Raw genomic sequence first — 19,820 nt, 5'->3', positions numbered from 1 at the left:
ACCAGACATTGCACCTTCAGATTTCCATTTATTTCGGTCTTTACAAAATTCTCTTAATGAGAAAATTTCCATTCCCTTGAAGACTGTAAAAGGCACCTGTATCAGTTCTTTGCTCAAAAAGATAAAAAGTTTTGAGGAGATGGAATTATGAAGTTGCCTGAAAAATGGCAGAAGGTAGCGGAACAAAACTGTGAATACACTGTTCAATAAAGTTCTTGGTGAAAATGAAAAATGTGTCTTTATTTTTAACTTAAAAGCCAAAGGAACTTTTTGGCCAACCCAATAACGTCCAGTTAACATTCAAATATCCTAGGTTATCCCTAGAATATCCTTCATTGCTGTTTTACCTTTTTTTGGAAATTTTTATCAAGGACCCAACCAAGGATCAAACATTGATTTTGGTTGTCTACTCTCTCTCTCTCTCACTTTTTTTAAAAAAAATATTTATTTATTTGGCTGCATTGGGACTTAGTTGCGGCACGTGGGATCTTCGGCGCAGCATGAAGGATCTTTCACTGCATCCCTAGAATATCCTTCATTGCTGTTTTACCTTTTTTTGGAAATTTTTATCAAGGACCCAACCAAGGATCAAACATTGATTTTGGTTGTCTACTCTCTCTCTCTCTCACTTTTTTTAAAAAAATATTTATTTATTTGGCTGCATTGGGACTTAGTTGCGGCACGTGGGATCTTGGGCGCAGCATGAAGGATCTTTCACTGCAGCACACAGGCTTCTCTCTCTAGTTGTGGCACGCAGGCTCTAGAGAACATGGGCTCAGTTAGTTGAGGAGCTCAGGCTTAGGTGTCCCACAGCATGCAGGATCTTAATTCCCTGACCAGGGATCGAACCCACGTCCCCTGCACTGGAAGGCAGATTCTTAACCACTGGACCACCAGGGAAGTCCCTGTCTTCTCTCTTTTGTCTCCTTCAATCTAGAACTGTTTCCCAGTCATTCATTTGTTTAATTAATGGATTGATTTTGCCTTTCATGACATAGATCTGTTTGAAGAGTCCAGACCATTTTGTTTTTGTTTGTGTTTTTGTTTTTTAAAGAATGTCCCTCCATCAGGATGTGTCTGGGTTTTTCCTAGTTATTAGATTCAGGTTAAACACTTTGGGCAGGACCAAGTTCTTTGAAAGTGATGTTGTGCCCTTCTCAGTAATACATCACAGCAGGGAACACAGTGAGGACAGCCTGTTCCAGCATGGTGAAGTTTTTTGATCACTTGGTTGAGGTGGTGACTGCCAGCTTTCTCCTCTGTGCCTTTTCCAAGGTACCTTTTCGCCATTGAAATTAACAAGTAATCTGTGGGCTGGTTCTTTGAGACTGAATATCCACTTCCCCATTGACAAAGCACTGCCTGAATCAATCATTCATCTGGTGGCTGCACAATGGTGCTTTTCTAACTCAAACTTTCCTTCTGTATGTATTAGTTGGCATTCCAGAACTGTCTCCCTCCATCCCCCAAAAGGGACAGAGGTAGCACTAAAACCTGAGCTCCTCACCAGCTGAGGCTTCCATCCTCTTGAGCTATAAAATCAAGTAGGAAGGAGACGTCCGGTGTTGCTCTGTGCCCTTGGGCAACCCCTCCCCCCTCCCTGGGCACTTCCTCATCAGTCAACAGGTGGATTCAGGTGGATTCTGCTCAGGACTCTGCTGTCCCCATGTCCCACATACTGTCCTCTCCAGGTGTGTAGGAGGCAGATCAGACGCCAGGCACAAGCAGGGCAGTGGACACAGTCCCACAGAGGGCACTGGCCTAGACAGAGGCAACCGATCACTCAGTGGGGGTGGCAGAGGTCAGCAGAACAGGAAGAGAAGGACAATAGCTGTGCCTGTTGCCACAGCAGTTTCAGTATTTGCCAGCTGGATGGGGCCGGCCGGGCAGCCCTCAGCAACTAAGCCCAGGGCCCACTCTCCCCTCTCACTTTGTCCCTCTGCAAGCCCTAGCGAGGCCTGGAAAACGCAGCAGCTCACCCAGGGAACTGCAAAGACCCAATCGTTCATTGAGGTTTGAACAGTTAGAGGTCTCCAAGAACTACAATTCCCAGAACACACAGCGAACTCCTGGTCCGGCCCCAGCTGTCTGAGTGGCTGGCTTGTTCCTAGAACAAGGAAATCTCACCTGTCCTAGGAACTGAACCTCCCCGCCTGGGCAAGGTGCGTTTGGGTCTTTGTTTCTTGGACCTCCTCCTGCCGGAGAAATCCTGGTTTCAAGCCAAACCTGGAGATGGTGAGATTACCTAGTTCTTTCATTCACACATGTGTACTGAGAGAGACCCTGCTCTGTGCCAGTCTCGGAAGTGGGACGGGAGGAGGGAGGTTGCGGGGAGCGGGAACAGAGATGTAGTAGACAGACTCATGAAAGTCGGCTCCGTGAGGGCAGAGGCTTGGGTTGGCTGAGTACCCTTTGTAATCTAGCACTTAGTATGTGCTCAATAAATATTCGCTGGTCAGCCAGCAAGCGAACAGGCTATCTTGCCCTTGTTTTCCGTTCCATTGCACCCGAAAGGTGCTTTGCTAGTTCCTACGATATTGTACTCTCCTAAAGTGTGCTGTATCTCTCTGTTCGACCTCCAAGCCTTTAAACGCCCTGTTCCCTTTACCAGGAGCACATTCATTCAGCTTATTCGTCGATGTGTCTGTAGAGATAGGACAGAGCCTGGCACGGAGCAGGGGCACATTAAATATTTGATGAGCGAATGAATGAATGAATGCCCTTGTCCATTGTCCATCCAGGACGCAGGGACACTCGGGACCCTCCCTATTCATCTCAGTCCCCCGCCCGCCCAGAATGAATGCATCTTTTTACCCGCCCCGAGGACGACCGGACTGGGGCATGTGCAGGCCAGGCAGAGGACTGGATTGGGGGCTGCCCTTGGCCCCCTCCAGGGTCTCCTAAAGGGTCCGTTTTTCTGGACTTTGGGAGTTTGCATACTCTCCCCGAAACTCAGCCTCGGTCAGCTGACTCCCACTACCAGCCCCCCGCCCTCTTACCACCCAGGGCACCCCACACGGACACTCAGCCAACAGCACGTGGTCAAGGGGCCCCAGCTTCCCATTGGCCGCTGGCCTGCTTCCTTCCCCAAGATTGGCCCGGCCGCAGCTCCCCCCTCCGCAGCCTTGCGGTGGTACAGCCCGCCGCGGCTTAGGAGGGGCGGGAAGGTCCAACGCCCCACGGCGCGGGGGAGGTGTCGCGAAAAGCAGGGATCCCTCTGGAATGTTTCCTTCGGGTCCCCCGGGGCGGGGCGGCGCGGCGTGGAGCGGATTGGCCCGAGCGCCGGGCGGCCGCTCCTGATTGACCGGACGCGGGCCCTGGCCCCGCCCCCCTGGTCGTGGCTGAGGGAGAGGCCCCGGCCTGAGTTTGCGGAGGGCCGAACCCGGCGCGCACAGGGCGGCAGCGGCGGCGCCGCAGGTGAGTATCACCCGCGGGCGGGGCGCATCGCGGCCGCTTGGGGGATCCTGGCGCGGACCCGCGGGATCGCGGACCCGCGGGGATCCGGCCGATTCTGCAGTATGGGGCCGGCCCCATGGACGCGGCTGGACGTCTAGGCTGAGCGGGGGGATGCCCGAGGCCCCTTCCCAGAGGACCGCCTGCCTTCCCGCTGGGGGCAGGGGTAAACGCCTCCCGCCACCGGGATGGGGTCTTCAGCCGCACCCCAGCTCCCCGCTGCCGGGATGGGGTCTCCAGCCGCACCCCAGCCCCCTGCACCTCTGGACAGTTCCCATCCCGGCGGGGACAGGCGCAGGATCGGTATTTCTGAGCCCTGCCCGGGCAGCTCCCCGAAGCTGGCCCAGTCCCAATAATCCAGGGCCTAGGGGGACCTTGGGAGGACCGAGGTTCCGAAGATAATAATGAAAAAAATCACCCCGGCTAGCATTTATTCAACACTTCCGTGTCAGGTATTTACCACATATTTATCATTGATTCTCAATACCTCATGGAAGGTGCTGTTACTTCTTTCAGAGCTGAAGCAGCAGACCCAGAGAGGTGGAGTGACTTGCCCAAGGTCCCACAGCGAGTAAGTGGCAGATCTGGGACTCAAACCCATGCCTCAGAGTCCAGAACTGGAGTCTCCACCACTATACAAGATACCCGGTGGCTCCAAAGCTCAGGTGTTTCTGACCAGCTCCTTCCACTCCACTCCCTCCAGCCAGACACACCATCTGGGGCACACCTGCTGGTCTTTGCTTTCACCAGCTGCTCAAACAGGAAGCTGTCGCGTGACCCTTGTCCTCTGAGCTGGAAAGGCAAGGCCAGAATACCTGGGTCCTGAGAAGAGAGTGACATCTGCGGGAGAGATAGGCAGGGGTCCAGCACCACTGGGGTTCTGTGCCTCTTGGGCCCCCCTGGTAAGCCTGGGCCCAGGACAGAAGGCGTTCTCCCTGGAAACACCCAGGAGCCGGTTTTTCAAGACTGATTCAGAGGCCCTCCCGCCCTCCTCTCTCAAGCAATACCCGGCTGAAAAGGGGAGCCTGGGTGTGGTGTCCGCCCCCCCAGCTTTTGTGAGCTCCCAGGAACCCCCTTCCCCACTTTTTGCTCCCCTCACTGCAACTCTGCGTGGCTGTGAGCTTGCTGAGTTTCAGGCCCTTCCCGGGGAAGAGAGGGTGGGGATGCTGGGATTGCAGCCAACCTGCTCAATGTCCGGGGTTGAAACTCCTTTTCTCCATACCTGTGTTCAGGTTTGAGGGGAGACTGGGAATGTCGTGGGGAGGTGGCAGTTAGCAGGTCTACAGTGGGCATGTTCTGAGGATAGGGGAACTCAGAGAGTAGTCAGAATGAGGGCATAAGACACATTCATTCATTCTACACATATTTATTAAGCACCAACTATGTGTCAGGTACTGTTCTTGGCACAGAGGATACAATAGTGAACACAACAAAAATCGCTGCTCTTGGGGGAGCTGCCATTCTAATGGGGGGAAACAGGCAACAAACAAGTTAAGAAGTAAATAAAGAAAATACTTGCAGAGGGTGATAAATGTTATGAATAAAATATGAGGGAGTGGCATGGTAGAATCTGTGGGCAAAGGGGGAATCTCAGAGGAGGTAACTTTGGAGCCAAGGTCTGAATGACAAAAAGAAGCCAGCCTTGTAAAGATCAGGCAGGGGGCACAGCCAGGGCAAAGTCTCTGAGGCTGGACTAATCTTGGCATGGTGTGCCTGGGGCAGGAGAGGACCCAAAGCGGTGATTCTGCAGGGGTCTGGGGGTCACATTAAGGAATTTAGAGCTTTTCCTCCATCAGGTGGGAAACCGTTGTAAGATTTGAGGCTGGGGAGTGACGCGAACTGGTTTATGTTTTAAAATAGAGACATGAAGTTAAATAACAACCTAAGACTGGAGGACAAGAGTTCTGCCAGGGCAACATGTAATTAAGTTCGTGGGCCTGAGTAGTTTGGACCACAGGGCTGGTTCCAACAGGCTGGGGCAAGCTGGGGAGGCTTCCTGGTTGAGGTGGCCTGGAGTAGGCCTTGGCAGGCAGAGAGGACTGGGATGTTCCTGGGCAGGGCAAGGGAAGAAGCAATAATGACAATAATAATAACAACTTCCTTAGATTGATGTCAGGCAAAGTGATAATTGAGTTACTTGCATAATCTCTTTGGATTCCCATAAGCACTCTGAAAGACAGGAATTCTGCCCGTTTTACAGATGAGGAAACTGAGGCCCCATCAAGTGAAGTGACTTCCCCACAGCCACACAGCTGGTAAGTAACAGGGGTGGGAGTTGAACCCACACCACTGTGCCTCTTCTGGCCTGGAAAGCAAATTCATTAATCACCCACTTTCCTCACCACCATTATTACCCTCTCCCGGGTGAGGACACGAAGCCAGCCTGAACCAGGGCATCAAGTGTAGGCAGAGTAAGGATGTTGGGAATTGGTGATCAGGATGTAGGGACCCTGGGAAAAGGAGGGAGTTTGAATCTTGGCAACTGACTGAAAGATGATACAGATGGAGATAGTAGTAATTGTCACCAGCATTTATGGAACTCCTATTGTGTGCCAGGAACTGTTCCAAGCACATGTATGATTTCCTTGGAACTCAGAGAGGTTAAGACACTTGCCCAAGGTCACACAGGTAGTAAGTGGCAAATCCAGGTTTCAGATTTATGTTCTTAGCATTCTACTAAGATGTATGGGGGGTGGTTGGAGGGGAACCAGGGGAGGTGCTGATGTGGGGGAGTTTTTTTGGGTGTTTTTGTTTTCGTTTTGGTAGCATCATTGTGTGTAGAGCAGTACTGGTTTATTCATTCAGAATTTGTTTTTATTTCTAGTATCTAGAACATATAGATTTCATTGCAGTTAAAAACAGATTCAGTCCCTGATCGGAGAACTAAGATTCCACAAGCCATGCAGCCTGGCAAAAAAACAAAACAAAACAAAAACAAAAACAAACAAATAAAACCGCAGTTTTAAAAAATGGGCAAAGACTTAAACAGGCAGTTCACAAAACGGCAAATCCAAATGGCTAATAAATGTATTAAAAGTCATTTAGCACCGTTGATTAGGAGGGGAGTGAAAAACAAAATGACAATATCTTCGTTGCTAAATGAAGCACTTATTCTGTCCAGAATTATGCTGGGAAGCAAGGGATGAGGGACCACAGAGGTAGGACTCATACTTTTGCCAGGGAGACAAGACCCTACTGAGGGCAGGTGCTACAGCCTGTGCTTCTCTGGCTCCCCAGAGCTTCAGAGAAGCTGGGCACAGAGACTGGTGGGCTGGTGAATATTAGGATCATTCGTTCATCCATTCATTCATTCCACAAATATTTATTAAGCAGCTGCTATATGCCAAGCACTGTTCTCTGCACTAAGAAGAGAGGAATGAATAAGACAGGCAAAGTTCCCTGCCCTTTCAGAAAACAGACAATGAACAGCTAAATGAATGAAATATGTTTTCCACCTGAAAGAGGTGAGAGAGTGAGTTGTGTGGATACCAGAGGGCACAGCCAGTGCACAGGCTCTGAGGCTAAACTTCGCCTAGTGTGTTGAAGGAACAGGGAGGAGGCCCATGTGGCTGGAGGGAATGAGCTAGGGGGAAAGTGGGAGGAGATGAGGGCACACAGGTAATGTGGGCAGGTCATTTGGGGCCTGTGGGCCAAGGGGAGGACATTGACTTTTACTCCAGGTGAGGTAGGAGCCCTGGGAAGGGTTGGAGCAGAGGACAGATGTGATATGAGTTATGTTTTACAGTATCACTCTGGCTGCTGGATTGACAAGAGACTGTTGGGGGCCAGGGTGGAAGCTGGGAGACACAGAGAAGGCAACTGCACTGATCTAGGTGAGTGCTGATGGGGCTGGACCAGTGATATTAGAGGAGGTGTTGGAGAACAGATGAATGAATGAATAAATGAATGAGGATGGTGCAGCCCAGGGGCTCAACTGAATCCAGGATGGCCCCCTGGAAGAGGAGCAGAAAGTCCCCTTTACACAGAAAAATATAATTTGGCATAATTTGATCCTCACCACAACCAGGCGGATGGAACGTCCCCGTTTGCAGACCAGGCATCTGAGGCCCAGAGAGATTGAGTCACTTAGGGGACAGCATCTCAGTGATGGACTTGGGCTTGGGAATCAGACCTGAGGGTGCAGCCAGCTTCGGTGACTTTGGACATGTGACTTAAAAATTAAATCTGAACTCTTTCCCAGCCTACAAGGCCCCCCGCCCAGTCACCTCTTTTACCTGCCGTCTTCGTGTTCTCCCATTGCTCACTTCACTCCAATCAACCACACTGGTCTCCAGCTGATCTGTGAGTCTGCTCAGAACCCCCACTGACTGCCACCTCACTCAGACCAAAAGCCCAAGTTCTCCCTCTGGCCTACAGGGCCCTGCACAGTCTGCCTGTTACTTCTCTGCCCTCACCTTTTCCTGTTATCCCCCTTACTCTGATCCAACCACATATGCCTCCTTGCTGTTCCTCAAACATGCCAAGCACATCCCCACCTCAGGGCCTTTGCACTGGCTGTTCTCTCTGCCCTAATGTTCTTGCCTCATATCCTCCTATGGATATTTCTTTCTGTCTTTCAAATCTCAGATTCAGCCTCACCTTCTCAGGGAGGCCCTCCCTGACCTTGTCTGTAGAACTTGTCTTGTTTTATTGTCTTCATAGCGTTCTTAGAAATTATATTAGATATTTACACGTTTGCTTGCTCACTGTATATCTTCTCCTCTGGACTATGTTTCTGGACAGCATGGACAGAGCCCCAGCTAGCTAGCCTTCTGCAGCACCTTAGGCATGAATTAGAAAAATGCAACCCTTCCTCCCATCAGACACATCACCAGACCAGGGTCTGGTGCTTTTGCACAGTGAACAACCAGTGTAACTTCTCATGGTGGCCCTAGTCAGGGACCTTGTTGCTTGTCTTTTTTTTTTTCTTTTTTTTAATAATAGAAGTTGTTTTAATATTGCCAGCATACATTTTGTGCAGTGGTTCAGTAATGAGCTCGAGTTATTCACAGAGATTTTTTTCTCACCTTCATAGGTACATTTTGTAGCAAACTTTTATGAAATTATTAATTACAGCTTTGAATTAAAATTTTTTAAACTAATTGATTATTTATTTTTGGCTGTGTTGGGTCTTCATTGCTGCGCGTGGGCTTTCTCTAGCTGTGGCAAGCAGGGCCTACTCTTCGTTACAGTGTGCAGGCTTCTCATTGTGGTGGCTTCTCTTTTTGTGGAGCATGGGCTCTAGGTGTGCAGGCTTCAGTAGTTGTAGCTCATGGGCTCTAGAGTGTAGGCTCAGTAGTTGTGGTGCACGGGCTTAGCTGCTCCGCAGGATGTGGGATCTTCCCAGCCCAGGGCTCGAATCCATGTCCCCTGCATTGGCAGGCAGATTCTTAACCACTGTGCCACGAGGGAAGTCTGAATTATAATTAATTAAATTTTTTTTTTTTTTGGCTGTGCCATGCAGCTTGCAGGATCTTAGTTCCCCAACCAGGGATTAAACCCAGGCCGGGCAGTGAAAGGGCTGAGTCCTAACCACTGGACAGCCAGGGAATTCCCTAATTAAAGCTTTTTAAATCATATACACATACGTGTATGTATCTCCTTAAACACATTCACATATTATATATATACACATACGTATGTATGTGTATTTGTAAACTCTCAGGATTTATCCATATAGGGTTGTTTTCCTCATCCATTAACCATTCATCAGAGGCTCCTTATTTACTCCGGGTAAGGAAATGTGGAACCTTGCTTGTCTTATTGAAGGCAATATCCATATTGGTGCATGGAATGTAGTAAAGTGCCCAAAACATTTGTTTGAAGGGAGGGAGGGAGAAAGAGAAAAAGAGAGAGTAGAGGGAGAGGAAAGAGAAAAGTCTGTAGTCAGGACAGGTTTTGCTGCAATAACAAACATCTCCAAAATCTTAGTGGCCAAACTCAACAAAGGTTTATTTTTTGTTCCTGCTACATGTCCATTGCAGCTCAGTGGGGGGTTCCATTCATTGTCATCACTCAGAGCCTGGCCTGATGGGGCCACCACCACATTAAATGAGGCTGGTCACCCTACCAGGAGAAAGGGACTTCTGGAGGCTCTTGCTCCAGTAATTAAATGCTTCAGCCCAGAAATGTCATGTGTCACTTCCTCTCACAACTCACTGGCCAGTACTGGTCACATGCCTGTCCAGTCACAAGAAGGCCAGTAAGTGCCATCTGCCTACATGCTTTGAAGGGGGGAGTCAGAAATTTTTAGCACACAGCATTAATGACTGTGACCAGTAGAAAAAAAAGAGAGAAAATGTAGGCTGTGAGTTTCCATTTTCTCATCTGTTAAATGGGCATAATCACATATTATGGTATATCACATAATCACATCGTGGGGGTGATAATATGGTCCCCATGATGTGGTGTGAGGGTTAAGATACAGAGCAGTTAGCATGGGGTTATGATAGATATTAGCTGATATTATTTCTTCTGTGCAAGTGTGTACGTGCTGGGACCCGATTTTTTTTTTTTTTAAGTGAAACAAGTAAAGTGTTTATTAGGAGGAAAAAGAGTACGTGTAAATAGGCACACACGGGCAGACTCAGAGAGAGTCGTGCCTTCGTGGTAGTTTGAATCGCTTATATGGGGCATTTCTTCTGGGTTTCCTTTGGCCAATCATCTTGCTTTGCCTGGCTCTGAGCTGGGACCGGATTTCAAACTGAGGCCAGTCTGTTCTCTAAATAGTTCATTGGACCTGTAGGGGCGAGGCGGCCCGAGGCCACTGCCCAGGCCCTGAGACCCTTTCCCTGTCCTGCAGATCTCCTGGGCGTGCCCCCTCTTCTCGCTGCTCATGCCGCTGGGACTGGGGCGGCGGAAAAAGGCGCCACCTCTGGTGGAAAATGAGGAGGCGGAGCCAGGCCGTGGTGGGCTGGGTGTGGGGGAGCCGGGGCCCCTGGGCGGAGGTGGGGCAGGGGCCCCCCAAATGGGCTTGCCCCCCCCTCCCCCTGCCCTGCGGCCCCGCCTTGTGTTCCACACCCAGCTGGCCCATGGCAGTCCCACTGGCCGCATCGAGGGCTTCACCAACGTCAAGGAGCTGTACGGCAAGATTGCTGAGGCCTTCCGGCTGCCAGCTGCTGAGGTACCCACTGGGGAGCCGGGCACGAGGGTCCCTGATGGTGAGCTAGAGAGAGGCCTGAGCGTGCATCCTGTTTGTGAGCTGTGGCTCAGGTGGTGAAGCTGCAGATACTGAGGCCTTACCCCAGTGAATTATGGGGAACTGGAGGCCAGGGCTGGATGCTGAATTTCATCAGGCATTGGGAGGCCTGCACCCCATTGGTTTGTGGCAAACTGGAGGCCACAGGCGGAGGCGGCATTCCCATCAGGCATTGAGAGGCCTGTGCCTCAGGGGATTGTGGGGGCGGGTGGCCACAGCTGGATGCTGAGTTCCTATCAGGCATTAGGAGACCTGCAGCCCAATGTATTGTAGGGAACTGGAGATCAGGACTGGGTGCTGAGTCCCCATCAGGCACTGGGAGGCCTCTGCCCCAGTGGATTGTGAGAATGGATGGCCAGGGCTGGATGCTACATTCCCATCATACATTGAGAGGTTTGCAGCCCAGCGGATTGTGGGGACTGGAGGTCAGATGCAACATTCACTTCTCCATGATTCACTGGGAGGTCCCACCCCAAGGACTTTGGGGTCCAAAGGAAGGGAAGCAAGGAAGGTGACAGTGGGACTGAGCAGGAAGTAGATGCAGGGGTCTCAGTAGGCAGGATGGGTATCTGTGCCCCTTCATTCATTCCACAAGCATTTTCTGAGCACCCACTGTGTGCCAGGCTCTGTACCCCGGAAACAGCAGGGAGTTTTTTCTAGGACAGAAACCCAGCCCTAGTGGGGCCCTGCCCTGGCTCTGGGGGTGGTCAGGCACTGTGATGGGGACCCCCAGGCCTTTCCCAACTCTCCTCGCTTCCCCCTCAGGTGGCGATTAGCAAAGGGCACAGGAAGGAGGTGAGGGTTGAATATCTCCCACCCCTGTAGGTGATGTTCTGCACCCTCAACACCCACAAAGTGGACATGGACAAGCTCCTGGGGGGCCAGATCGGGCTGGAGGACTTCATCTTTGCCCATGTCAAGGGGCAGCGCAAGGAAGTGGAGGTGTTCAAGTCGGAGGAAGCGTTGGGGCTCACCATCACAGACAACGGGGCTGGCTATGCCTTCATCAAGGTGCCTGGGGGTGGGGCACCCAGAGTCCTGAGGGTGAGGCCTACCCATAGGACCCAACGGCAGAGCCACAGGGGCTGACGGCTCCTTTCCCCACAGCGCATTAAGGAGGGCAGCGTGATTGACCACATCCAGCTCATCAGCGTGGGTGACATGATCGAGGCCATCAACGGACAGAGCCTGCTGGGCTGCCGGCACTACGAGGTGGCCCGGCTGCTCAAGGAGCTGCCCCGAGGCCGCACCTTCACGCTGAAGCTCACAGAGCCCCGAAAGGCCTTTGGTGAGGGGCTGCCTCTTGCAGCCTGGATGGTCCCCTTCACTTGGGCCCTGGCTGCAGTGCCAAGGGCCACCAGCAGGTGGTGCCCAAGCCCAGCAGGTCACAGTGGAAAGTGGGTGGGGGCAGCTCCACCCTGCCCTGGGGAGGGGCTGCTGGCTCTCCGCCCAGCCTGGGAGGAGGATGGAGGCAAGGAGGAAGCTGCCCCCACACCCAGCTTCCAGGAGCCATTAGCCCAGCCAAGCGCCCCCAACCCTGGCCAGTTCCCCACCCCCCAAGAAGCCAGGCTTGGCTGCCCCATGCCAGCACCCCCACTTTTTTGTCTGGCTTCATTAACTCAGGAATGGGCCCAAGGCCCCTGGGGTGGGGGTGGGGGACTCTGACACACTTCCCCGGGCAGGTAGGGCTGGTCTGTGGCCCAGCAGCTATACCCCCTTGGCCTTGGGGAAAGCAGCTGGGGACCCAGGACCCACCCCATTCCTGTCCCTCAGGCCCTGGGAACAGAAGTGGCCCCCTCCAGTCTCCCCTCCAGCCTTTTCCATTCCTAGCCCCTGGCTGCCCCTCCTACACCCATGCCAAGCCTGAGTCAGGAGTCCTGCCCTCCCGGGGTCACCTCAGCCTCCAATTCCCCCAAAGCCTACAGAAGCTTGGAGAAGGTGGAGGGTTGTCTGAGGCTGGGATGCCTGGGTTCCTGCCCAGAACATGCTGGAATTGGGCTTCTCCAGCCCTCACCCCTTCCCTGTCTCCCACAGACATGATCAGTGTGCGTTCAGGGGGTGGCCGCCCAGGCTCTGGTCCCCAGCTGGGCACTGGCCGAGGGACCCTCCGGCTCCGATCCCGGGGTCCTGCCACAGTAGAGGATCTGGTGAGTGTTCCAGCCGGGCCCCAGCCCCCCTTCCCTGTGAAATTCATAGGCGGCAGCATCACCTCTTAGTTGAGGAGCTCTGGGCACTGGATGCAAACCCACCTCTGCCACCTCCCAGCTCTGGGACCTTTCTTGGACAAGTGGACCTCAGTTTCCTAATCTGTAAAATGGGGATAACGATACTGACACTTTCACGGTTGTCATGAGGATGAACTGTGTGTTTCTATACCGAAAGTGGTAAAAATTGTACACGGCACTTAGTAAGTACAATTACAATTATATTCACATTATCATGATGTTGTTGTCCCTCTTCCTGCCCCCCAGCCTTCAGCCTTTGAGGAGAAGGCCATTGAGAAGGTGGATGACCTGCTGGAGAGCTACATGGGCATCAGGGACACAGAGCTGGGTGAGTGGGGGGCGCCTGGGTCTGGGGATGGGTGGGAGTTTCGGGGAAGGAGCTTCTAGGTGCTGTGGGGCTGGGTCCACCCTGAGCACCTCTGTCATCTGTGCCTCCATTCTGCGCCCCCACCCCCAACCCTCAGCGGCCACCATGGTAGAGCTTGGAAAGGACAAAAGGAACCCGGATGAGCTGGCTGAGGCCCTGGATGAACGGCTTGGTGACTTCGCCTTCCCGGATGAGTTTGTCTTTGACGTCTGGGGAGCCATTGGGGATGCCAAGGTTGGCCGTTACTAGGCCTCCCGCTGGACCTTGAGATGACTTGGGCCAGGCCTGCTGGGAGCCTCTGGGGTGGAGACACCATGGGCTGGACCCCAGCGTCCAGCTCAGGCCCAGCTCAGTAGCCCGAAGATGATGCAGAGCGGAAGTGGGGCCCGGCCTCTGCCCGCCTCCAATCGGTACCACCCCCTGAACAGTTCCCAGCCTGGCTGGGGTCCCCAGCCCCCAACTCCACCCCTACCCTGTTCCCCACCTACCTCAGCCGGGTCAGGCGCGGGAAGGGACCAGCCAGATTGGGCGGCCATCCCCGCCCCCAGTACTTTCCGCCTCAGCTGCCAAACTGGTCCCTCTATCTCCCTGGGGCCTTGGGTTCTGTTTGGGGGTCGTGACCTCCCTAGTTTCCTGACGCAGGGCATGCAGAAGGGGGTGTCCCCCTCAGCAAATGCAATAATACCCTCCCCCTGCGCCGCCTCCGTCCCCCCAGAGGAGCCCCCACTGTGGAGTCCATTACCTCTGCATTTGAAACATGAGTCTGCTGTGAAGCCCCCAGACGCCCTCCCTCTCCTGCCCCCCTGTGTCTCCCTCAACTCAGCCCCAGACAGAGGGGCAGGAGGAATGATGGTGGTGGGCTTTCATATCTGAATTTGCCATCTGGAAGATAAAGAATCTGCTGTTGGACCTGTGTGGCAGCTTCGGGGTGGGAGAGGAGGGTGGGCCGGGGCTGGGAAAGAATGCAGCAGCTGAAATCCATCCTCTTCGGGCTCCAAATTGAATTAGGAGCTGGCCCCAGCCGCCCGCCCCCTCCAACCCGTTCCGCCTGAGGAAGCTCTTGGCTGCAAGCCACCAGGCTTCCAGGCAAGGCCGGAGCTTCTCGGCCTGCTGAGTGTGCAAAGCTTGCTCCCTCTCGAACAAGGCTCTTGCCACCCCTGGCCTGATGTGAACGGCGGGCAGGAGGCTGTGGGTCCTTGCCTGCTCCAACCCAGGGCCATGGAGAGCCCCAGGGCCAGGAGGCATGGAGAAAGAAAGGTGGGGTGGGCTTAAGATGGAGTCTCAGGCCTGCCCCGCTGAGTGCTGATGGAGAGGAACCCCACCCCAAGGCTGGGGGCGGAGAGTCATGATGCACCCCGACCTCAGCTGACTCTGGACCTGTGGGGTCTGCCAACATCCATGGAGTGCCATACTTTGAGCTGGATGTGCTTGTTTTGACAACCCACTTCATCCTTAAGGATTGAGGCGCGGATCAGGGAAGGGCGGGGGTGGGGGGGGCGTCCTGGCCAGACCTGGAGGGAAGAGCAAGGATTGAAGTGGGTGGAACCAGGCCAGAGGTCCCCGCAGGAATGTTTGGGGGCAAGTTGAGAGGGGAGGTCTAAGCCCGCCTGCTCCCCATTTCCAACATGCAGGCAATGGGCCCTGGGAGGGGGCAGTGGGGAGGACCAGCTGGACGGGGGCGGGGACGGGTTACTCTGGGCATCGCTGGGCACCTGTGGGCACTTTGTGTGTCTGTGCTAACATACAGCTCCGGTAGTGAAGGGGTGAGGCTGTGTGAGTCTGGGTGTTGAGCAGGTAGGACTGTGTCTCTCAGAGTGTTGGTGGTTTGTGACTGTTGAGGGAACAGGGTGTGATGGCTGTCTTCGCGTTCCAGGGTGTTTGTGGATGTCACTGGCAGGGCTTCTGTGTGGAGTTTGGCCGTGTGACAGCATGTGTGTCTCTGGGTGTTGCTGTTGGCTAGGGTGGGGGGGGGTGACCGGCTAGATCTTGGGGTGTCCAGGGGGTGCCACTCCTTGTGTCTTGGGTGTATGTGGTGTGTACCTGTGGGGCTGTTGCGGTTGGCTAGGGTGGGGGGGGGTGACCGGCTAGATCTTGGGGTGTCCAGGGGGTGCCACTCCTTGTGTCTTGGGTGTATGTGGTGTGTACCTGTGGGGCCTGTCTTGGACTGTTAGGAGGCGTCTCTGGGTGATACTGGGGTGTGGCTGGGGGCTGTGTCAGTGGTAACACTTGTGTGCACTGCGCAAGGTGCTGAGACTACATTTGGCAGCACTAAGGGGTGTGATGGTCTCTTTCACGGGGGGCTGTATCTCAGGGTGTTAGCGTCGGTAACTATGGGCCCATCTCTGGTGCTAGAGGTGAGACTGTCTCAGTGTGACGATGGCCCGTGACGGTGGGGGGGGTCTCAGGGTGTTAAGGGATACGATTGTGTATCTTCGTGTGTGTGTGTGTGTGTGTGTGTGTGTGTGTGTGTGTGTGTGTTTGCGCGCGCGCGCGCCCCTCAGGGATGTGATCCTGCTTCTCAGGCCAGGAGGTGAGGATGCAGCTGTGTGCCCACAGGTGTGGCTGTCTGTGGCTTGGGACAATCTAGGAGATAGTCCACTGGTCACCGATCTTCCTGGTTCCCCTGCGTGCCTTCAGCTTCCTCTCTCTTCCCTCCCAGAGTCTGACTCGCTGCAGCCCTTGCCTAGGCTTTAAGCCCCTGTGTAAATAATGGGCGGGTCTCCTGGTCAGGCTGGGCGTGACCCAAGCTGGTCCACCCAGGGCACTGCCCACCGCCACCCACCCACCATCCATGAAGGCTCCGGCAGGGCAAGGGGGTGCTGCTGTCCCCACGCAGGGCTAGCCCTCCAACCTTGCAGCCCCGGTGGGGGTAGTGGCACCACGAAGCCGCCCCAGCCTGCCCTGGGCGACACTCAAGTTTTCCAGTGTTTAGATTTTATCCGCTTTATTAATGAGGCAGGCGAGAGGCCCACGCCTGGGAGGGAATGGGGCTGCTCCCGCCCCACCAGGGGGAGCGGGTCACGGGGGGCAGGCCAACTTCCCTGAGCCCCCCTTACTCATGAGGGGAGCTGGGGCCTGGAGCGGCCCATGACCATTGCCAGGAGTACAAAAAGGGGGTCTCTGTCACCCCAGGTCCCCTGAAGGCGTGTGCTGAGTGGAACGGCCCCTGGAGGCTGGAGCGGGCAACGGGAGGAGGCAGGGAGCGCGGAGCCGCCCGGGGAGGGAGGGAGGGAGGGAGGGAGCGGCCTGTCGGAGAGCTCGGGCGCAGCAGGCTAGGGCGCAGCAAGGCAGCCGGTGCAGCGGGGCAGCAGGGACCAAGCGGCAGGCGATGGGGACCCTGCGTCCCAGGCAGCTCCGGGTAAGAAGACTGGGGCACGAGGATCTCCAGTGGGGGAGGAAGGCGTGAAAGGATGGAGTCATGGCTCCCCCAGCCTGTCCTTCCTGTGTTCCTTGACTCTCAGCCCATCTCTCTGTCCCTGTTGATCTTACTGTCTGTCCAGCCTCCCTTCCCATATGACCTAGCAGGCAGTTCTGACCTCTCAGCCCTCACCAGGGGCTATCAAGGAATGGGTGGTGACGGGTCAGCCTTGAGGCCTCTGGGGCAGGGACATGGAGCTGGCAGAAGCGGAACTGTGGGCATCCAGGGTGAGGCAGCAGTGGGCAGAGGTAGGGCCTGGGTGAGAGACAGCGATGGGGCTCAGAGATGGGAGTGTGGGGGACAAGGATGGGGCTCTGGAGACAGGGACAGGGCTGTGTGGACAGAGATGTGGCCAAGGGGACAGAGATGGGGTTTATGGGAACAGGGATGGAGCTGTGGGGACAGGGATGTGGCCCTGGGGAAAGAGACAGTGTGGTGGGGAGAGATGTGCCCAAAGTGGCAGAGGTGGGGCTGTGAGCATCTAGGGTGGGGCTGGAGTAAAGGTGACATAGTGATGGTCAAAGATGGGGCAGTGGGGTCAGATGGTGCCCTGGGGTCAGAAATGGGTCAGTGGGTATCAGATGGGGCCGGGGGCCAGGAATTGGCTGTCAAAATGGGAGGTGGGTGTCAGAAGTGGGTGGGTAAGGCCCAGAGGTGGGGTCACAGACAGGTGAGGCTGAAGCCAGGTGACCCTGGTGGACAGGGCAATGAGGGCACTCTGAGGCCTGGAGCAAGAGATGGGCCGGGAAGAGGGAGAGGAGAAGGAGTGGATCAGGAATGGGGCAGCCAGAGTCATTTGGAGTTGCCCTGGACAGAGGGTCCATAGAAGAACTCCATGGGGTCAAATGGGTCCTGATGATCTGAGATGGGACCACCATCTGGTCCCAGGCCAATGGTGGAACCTCACCTTCCCCTCCTCTCCTCTCCCCAGCCCCACCCCCGGCACCTGACATGAGCCCTTTCGGGCACCTCAACCTGAGCCTGGTGGGCGAGGCGACCACGTGTACAGCACCCGGGGCCTCCAACGCGTCCGCCGGACCGCTGTCGGACCTGGCGGGCGCGTCGCCCGCGCTGCCCATCTTCTCCATGACGCTGGGCGCCGTGTCCAACGTGCTGGCGCTGGCACTGCTGGCGCAGGCCGCGGGCCGTCTGCGGCGCCGCCGCTCGGCAGCCACCTTCCTGCTGTTCGTCGCCAGCCTGCTGGCCACCGACCTGGCGGGCCACGTGATCCCGGGTGCGCTGGTGCTGCGCCTGTACGCGGCGGGGCGCCCACCGGCCGGCGGCGCCTGCCACTTCCTGGGCGGATGCATGGTCTTTTTCGGCCTGTGCCCGCTGTTGCTGGGCTGCGGCATGGCCGTGGAGCGCTGCGTGGGCGTCACGCGGCCGCTGCTGCACGCAGCCGGCGTCTCGGTGGCCCGCGCGCGGTGGGCTTTGGCCGCGCTGGCCGCCGTGGCCTTGACCGTGGCGCTGCTGCCATTGGCGCGTGTGGGCCGCTACGAGCTGCAGTACCCGGGTACGTGGTGCTTCATCGGTCTGGGCCCGGCGGGAGGCTGGCGCCAGTCGTTGCTCGCCGGCCTTTTCGCCGGCCTCGGCTTGGCCTCGCTGCTCGCCGCGCTCGTGTGCAACACGCTCAGCGGCCTTGCCCTGCTGCGCGCCCGCTGGCGCCGCCGCTCTCGACGGCACTTCCCGGCTGGAGGCCCCGACAGCCGCCGTCACTGGGGAAGGCGCGGACCCCGCCCGGCCTCCGCCTCGTCCGCCTCGTCCGCCTCGTCCGTCGCTTCGGCCTCCGCCGCCCCCGGCGGCTCCCTGGGCCGTGGCTCGGCGCGGCAAGCCCGTGCCCACGATGTGGAGATGGTGGGCCAGCTCGTAGGCATCATGGTGGTGTCGTGCATCTGCTGGAGCCCCCTGCTGGTGAGGGGCGCACATGCCCCTCCAACCCTGCTCCTTCCCACGCCCTCCGTGACCTCTCCCACCCTTTTCCATCCTGGGATACCTGGGTCCTCTCTCCCTGACCCAGCCAGGGCACTGCCCCCTCGAGGCCCCACCTGCCAGAGTCCACCCTTTGCCCTCTCCCTCTGACGTCCCACTCCTCCTCCCAGTCCCCTTATCTTACTCCTTCCTGGGATCTTTGTAGTTCACCCGACCCAGGCAAGGTTCCCCTCCAACCCCACCCACCTAAGTGCTTTCATTCTCTAGCTTCCTTCCACTATCACCACCCCTTTTCTCTTCTCCCTTTCAGTCCCCTGTCCTTTGGGATACCTGGGACTTCTTTCTTGCCCAAGCACACACCCACTGAAGGCCTTTGCTTCTGCCACGCTCTCTAAGGCCCCCACTTCTCCCCTCTCTCCACAGCTCCTTCCCAATTAGATTCCCATTTACCCTCCCCATGACGTTCCGTCCATCCTCACAGCCTCCTTACCTTCCAGACACTCTCCCATCCATCTCAGCCCTACCCTTCGCCGGTGCCCTTTTCTTACACCACCCACCGCTCACACTGTCTTCTCCCACAGGTGTTGGTGGTGCTGGCCATCGCGGGCTGGGGCTCCAGCTCCCTGCAACAGCCACTGTTTTTGGCCGTGCGCCTCGCCTCGTGGAACCAGATTCTGGACCCCTGGGTGTACATCTTGCTGCGCCGGGCTATGCTTCGCCAACTGCTTCGCCTCCTGCCTTCAAGGGCAGATACCAAGGGCAGCCCCAGGGAGCTGGGCCTAATGAGGAGCGCTTGGGAGGCCAACTCGCTGCGCAGCTCCCGGCACAGTGGCCTCAGTCACTTCTAGGCGCTCCCGGCGGCTAAGCCAGACCACCCGGGGCCGGCCTCTGGTCCGCAGCTCGGAGACTTCGGGGAATAAAACTTTTTTGCGGACAAGCCCAGGGCGGTGCGTCCCGTCGGGGCTGCAGCACCCTCGCGGCCGCGCGGGGGCGGCAGAAGTGCTGTGTACGCCTCCGGGGTGTGCAGCTCCGGGACTAGCCACGCGGGGGCGCAGAGACGCAGAGCCGGAGTCGCACGAGCATGCGCACAACGCCGTGGCCGCGGTCTTGGGGCGGGGGCGGGGGCGGGGGCGGAGCGGGGTGGGAGGGTTGGGGGCCGCTTTTCGCCCCTGCTGCCGTTATGAGTAACACCCGCAACCATTCGCTCACTGTGGCCCTGAGCTCCCCCAC

At 56.0% G+C, this 19,820-nt stretch overlaps 2 protein-coding genes across 5 annotated transcripts; both read left to right on the top strand.

Moving 5' to 3' along the window:
* The first annotated feature begins 3,336 nt into the window (after positions 1 to 3,336).
* On the top strand, positions 3,337 to 14,150 carry GIPC1 (GIPC PDZ domain containing family member 1). Of its 4 annotated transcripts, XM_028484302.2 has the most exons (9): positions 3,391 to 3,417; positions 3,970 to 4,024; positions 5,654 to 5,708; positions 10,256 to 10,576; positions 11,477 to 11,662; positions 11,759 to 11,939; positions 12,686 to 12,798; positions 13,123 to 13,204; positions 13,341 to 14,150. In XM_028484302.2, exons 4-9 carry the CDS (start codon positions 10,289 to 10,291, stop codon positions 13,490 to 13,492), a joined length of 1,002 nt encoding a protein of 333 aa, XP_028340103.1. In that variant the 5' UTR covers positions 3,391 to 3,417; positions 3,970 to 4,024; positions 5,654 to 5,708; positions 10,256 to 10,288; the 3' UTR covers positions 13,493 to 14,150. The 4 variants fall into 4 exon arrangements, with proteins under 4 accessions (XP_028340102.1, XP_028340103.1, XP_054938514.1 ...); XM_028484301.2 differs by lacking the exon at positions 3,970 to 4,024 and having other exon boundaries at positions 3,337 to 3,417; XM_055082539.1 differs by lacking the exons at positions 3,391 to 3,417; positions 3,970 to 4,024 and adding an exon at positions 7,199 to 7,286 and having other exon boundaries at positions 5,660 to 5,708.
* Positions 7,207 to 19,680, top strand: PTGER1 (prostaglandin E receptor 1). The gene is made up of 3 exons (XM_007129431.4): positions 7,207 to 7,286; positions 17,593 to 18,572; positions 19,172 to 19,680. The coding sequence occupies exons 2-3, from the start codon at positions 17,613 to 17,615 to the stop codon at positions 19,436 to 19,438; spliced, it is 1,227 nt and encodes a 408-aa protein (XP_007129493.2). The 5' UTR covers positions 7,207 to 7,286; positions 17,593 to 17,612; the 3' UTR covers positions 19,439 to 19,680.
* The last annotated feature ends 140 nt before the right edge of the window (positions 19,681 to 19,820 follow it).

The sequence above is a fragment of the Physeter macrocephalus genome, unplaced genomic scaffold (assembly GCF_002837175.3).
Source record: "Physeter macrocephalus isolate SW-GA unplaced genomic scaffold, ASM283717v5 random_169, whole genome shotgun sequence".
Lineage (NCBI taxonomy): Eukaryota > Metazoa > Chordata > Mammalia > Artiodactyla > Physeteridae > Physeter > Physeter macrocephalus.
The sequence above is the reverse complement of the archived record's forward strand: the minus strand, read 5'-3'. Positions and strand labels throughout refer to the sequence as shown.

Coding starts and splice junctions, on each gene's coding strand:
- GIPC1 (XM_028484301.2), top strand. CDS start 10,289: ATGCCGCTGGGACTGGGGCGGCGGAAAAAGGCGCCACCTCTGGTGGAA. Junction 10,577..11,476: donor TCCGGCTGCCAGCTGCTGAG/GTACCCACTGGG, acceptor CCACCCCTGTAG/GTGATGTTCTGCACCCTCAA. Junction 13,205..13,340: donor CATCAGGGACACAGAGCTGG/GTGAGTGGGGGG, acceptor CCCAACCCTCAG/CGGCCACCATGGTAGAGCTT.
- PTGER1 (XM_007129431.4), top strand. CDS start 17,613: ATGAGCCCTTTCGGGCACCTCAACCTGAGCCTGGTGGGCGAGGCGACC. Junction 18,573..19,171: donor TCTGCTGGAGCCCCCTGCTG/GTGAGGGGCGCA, acceptor CTTCTCCCACAG/GTGTTGGTGGTGCTGGCCAT.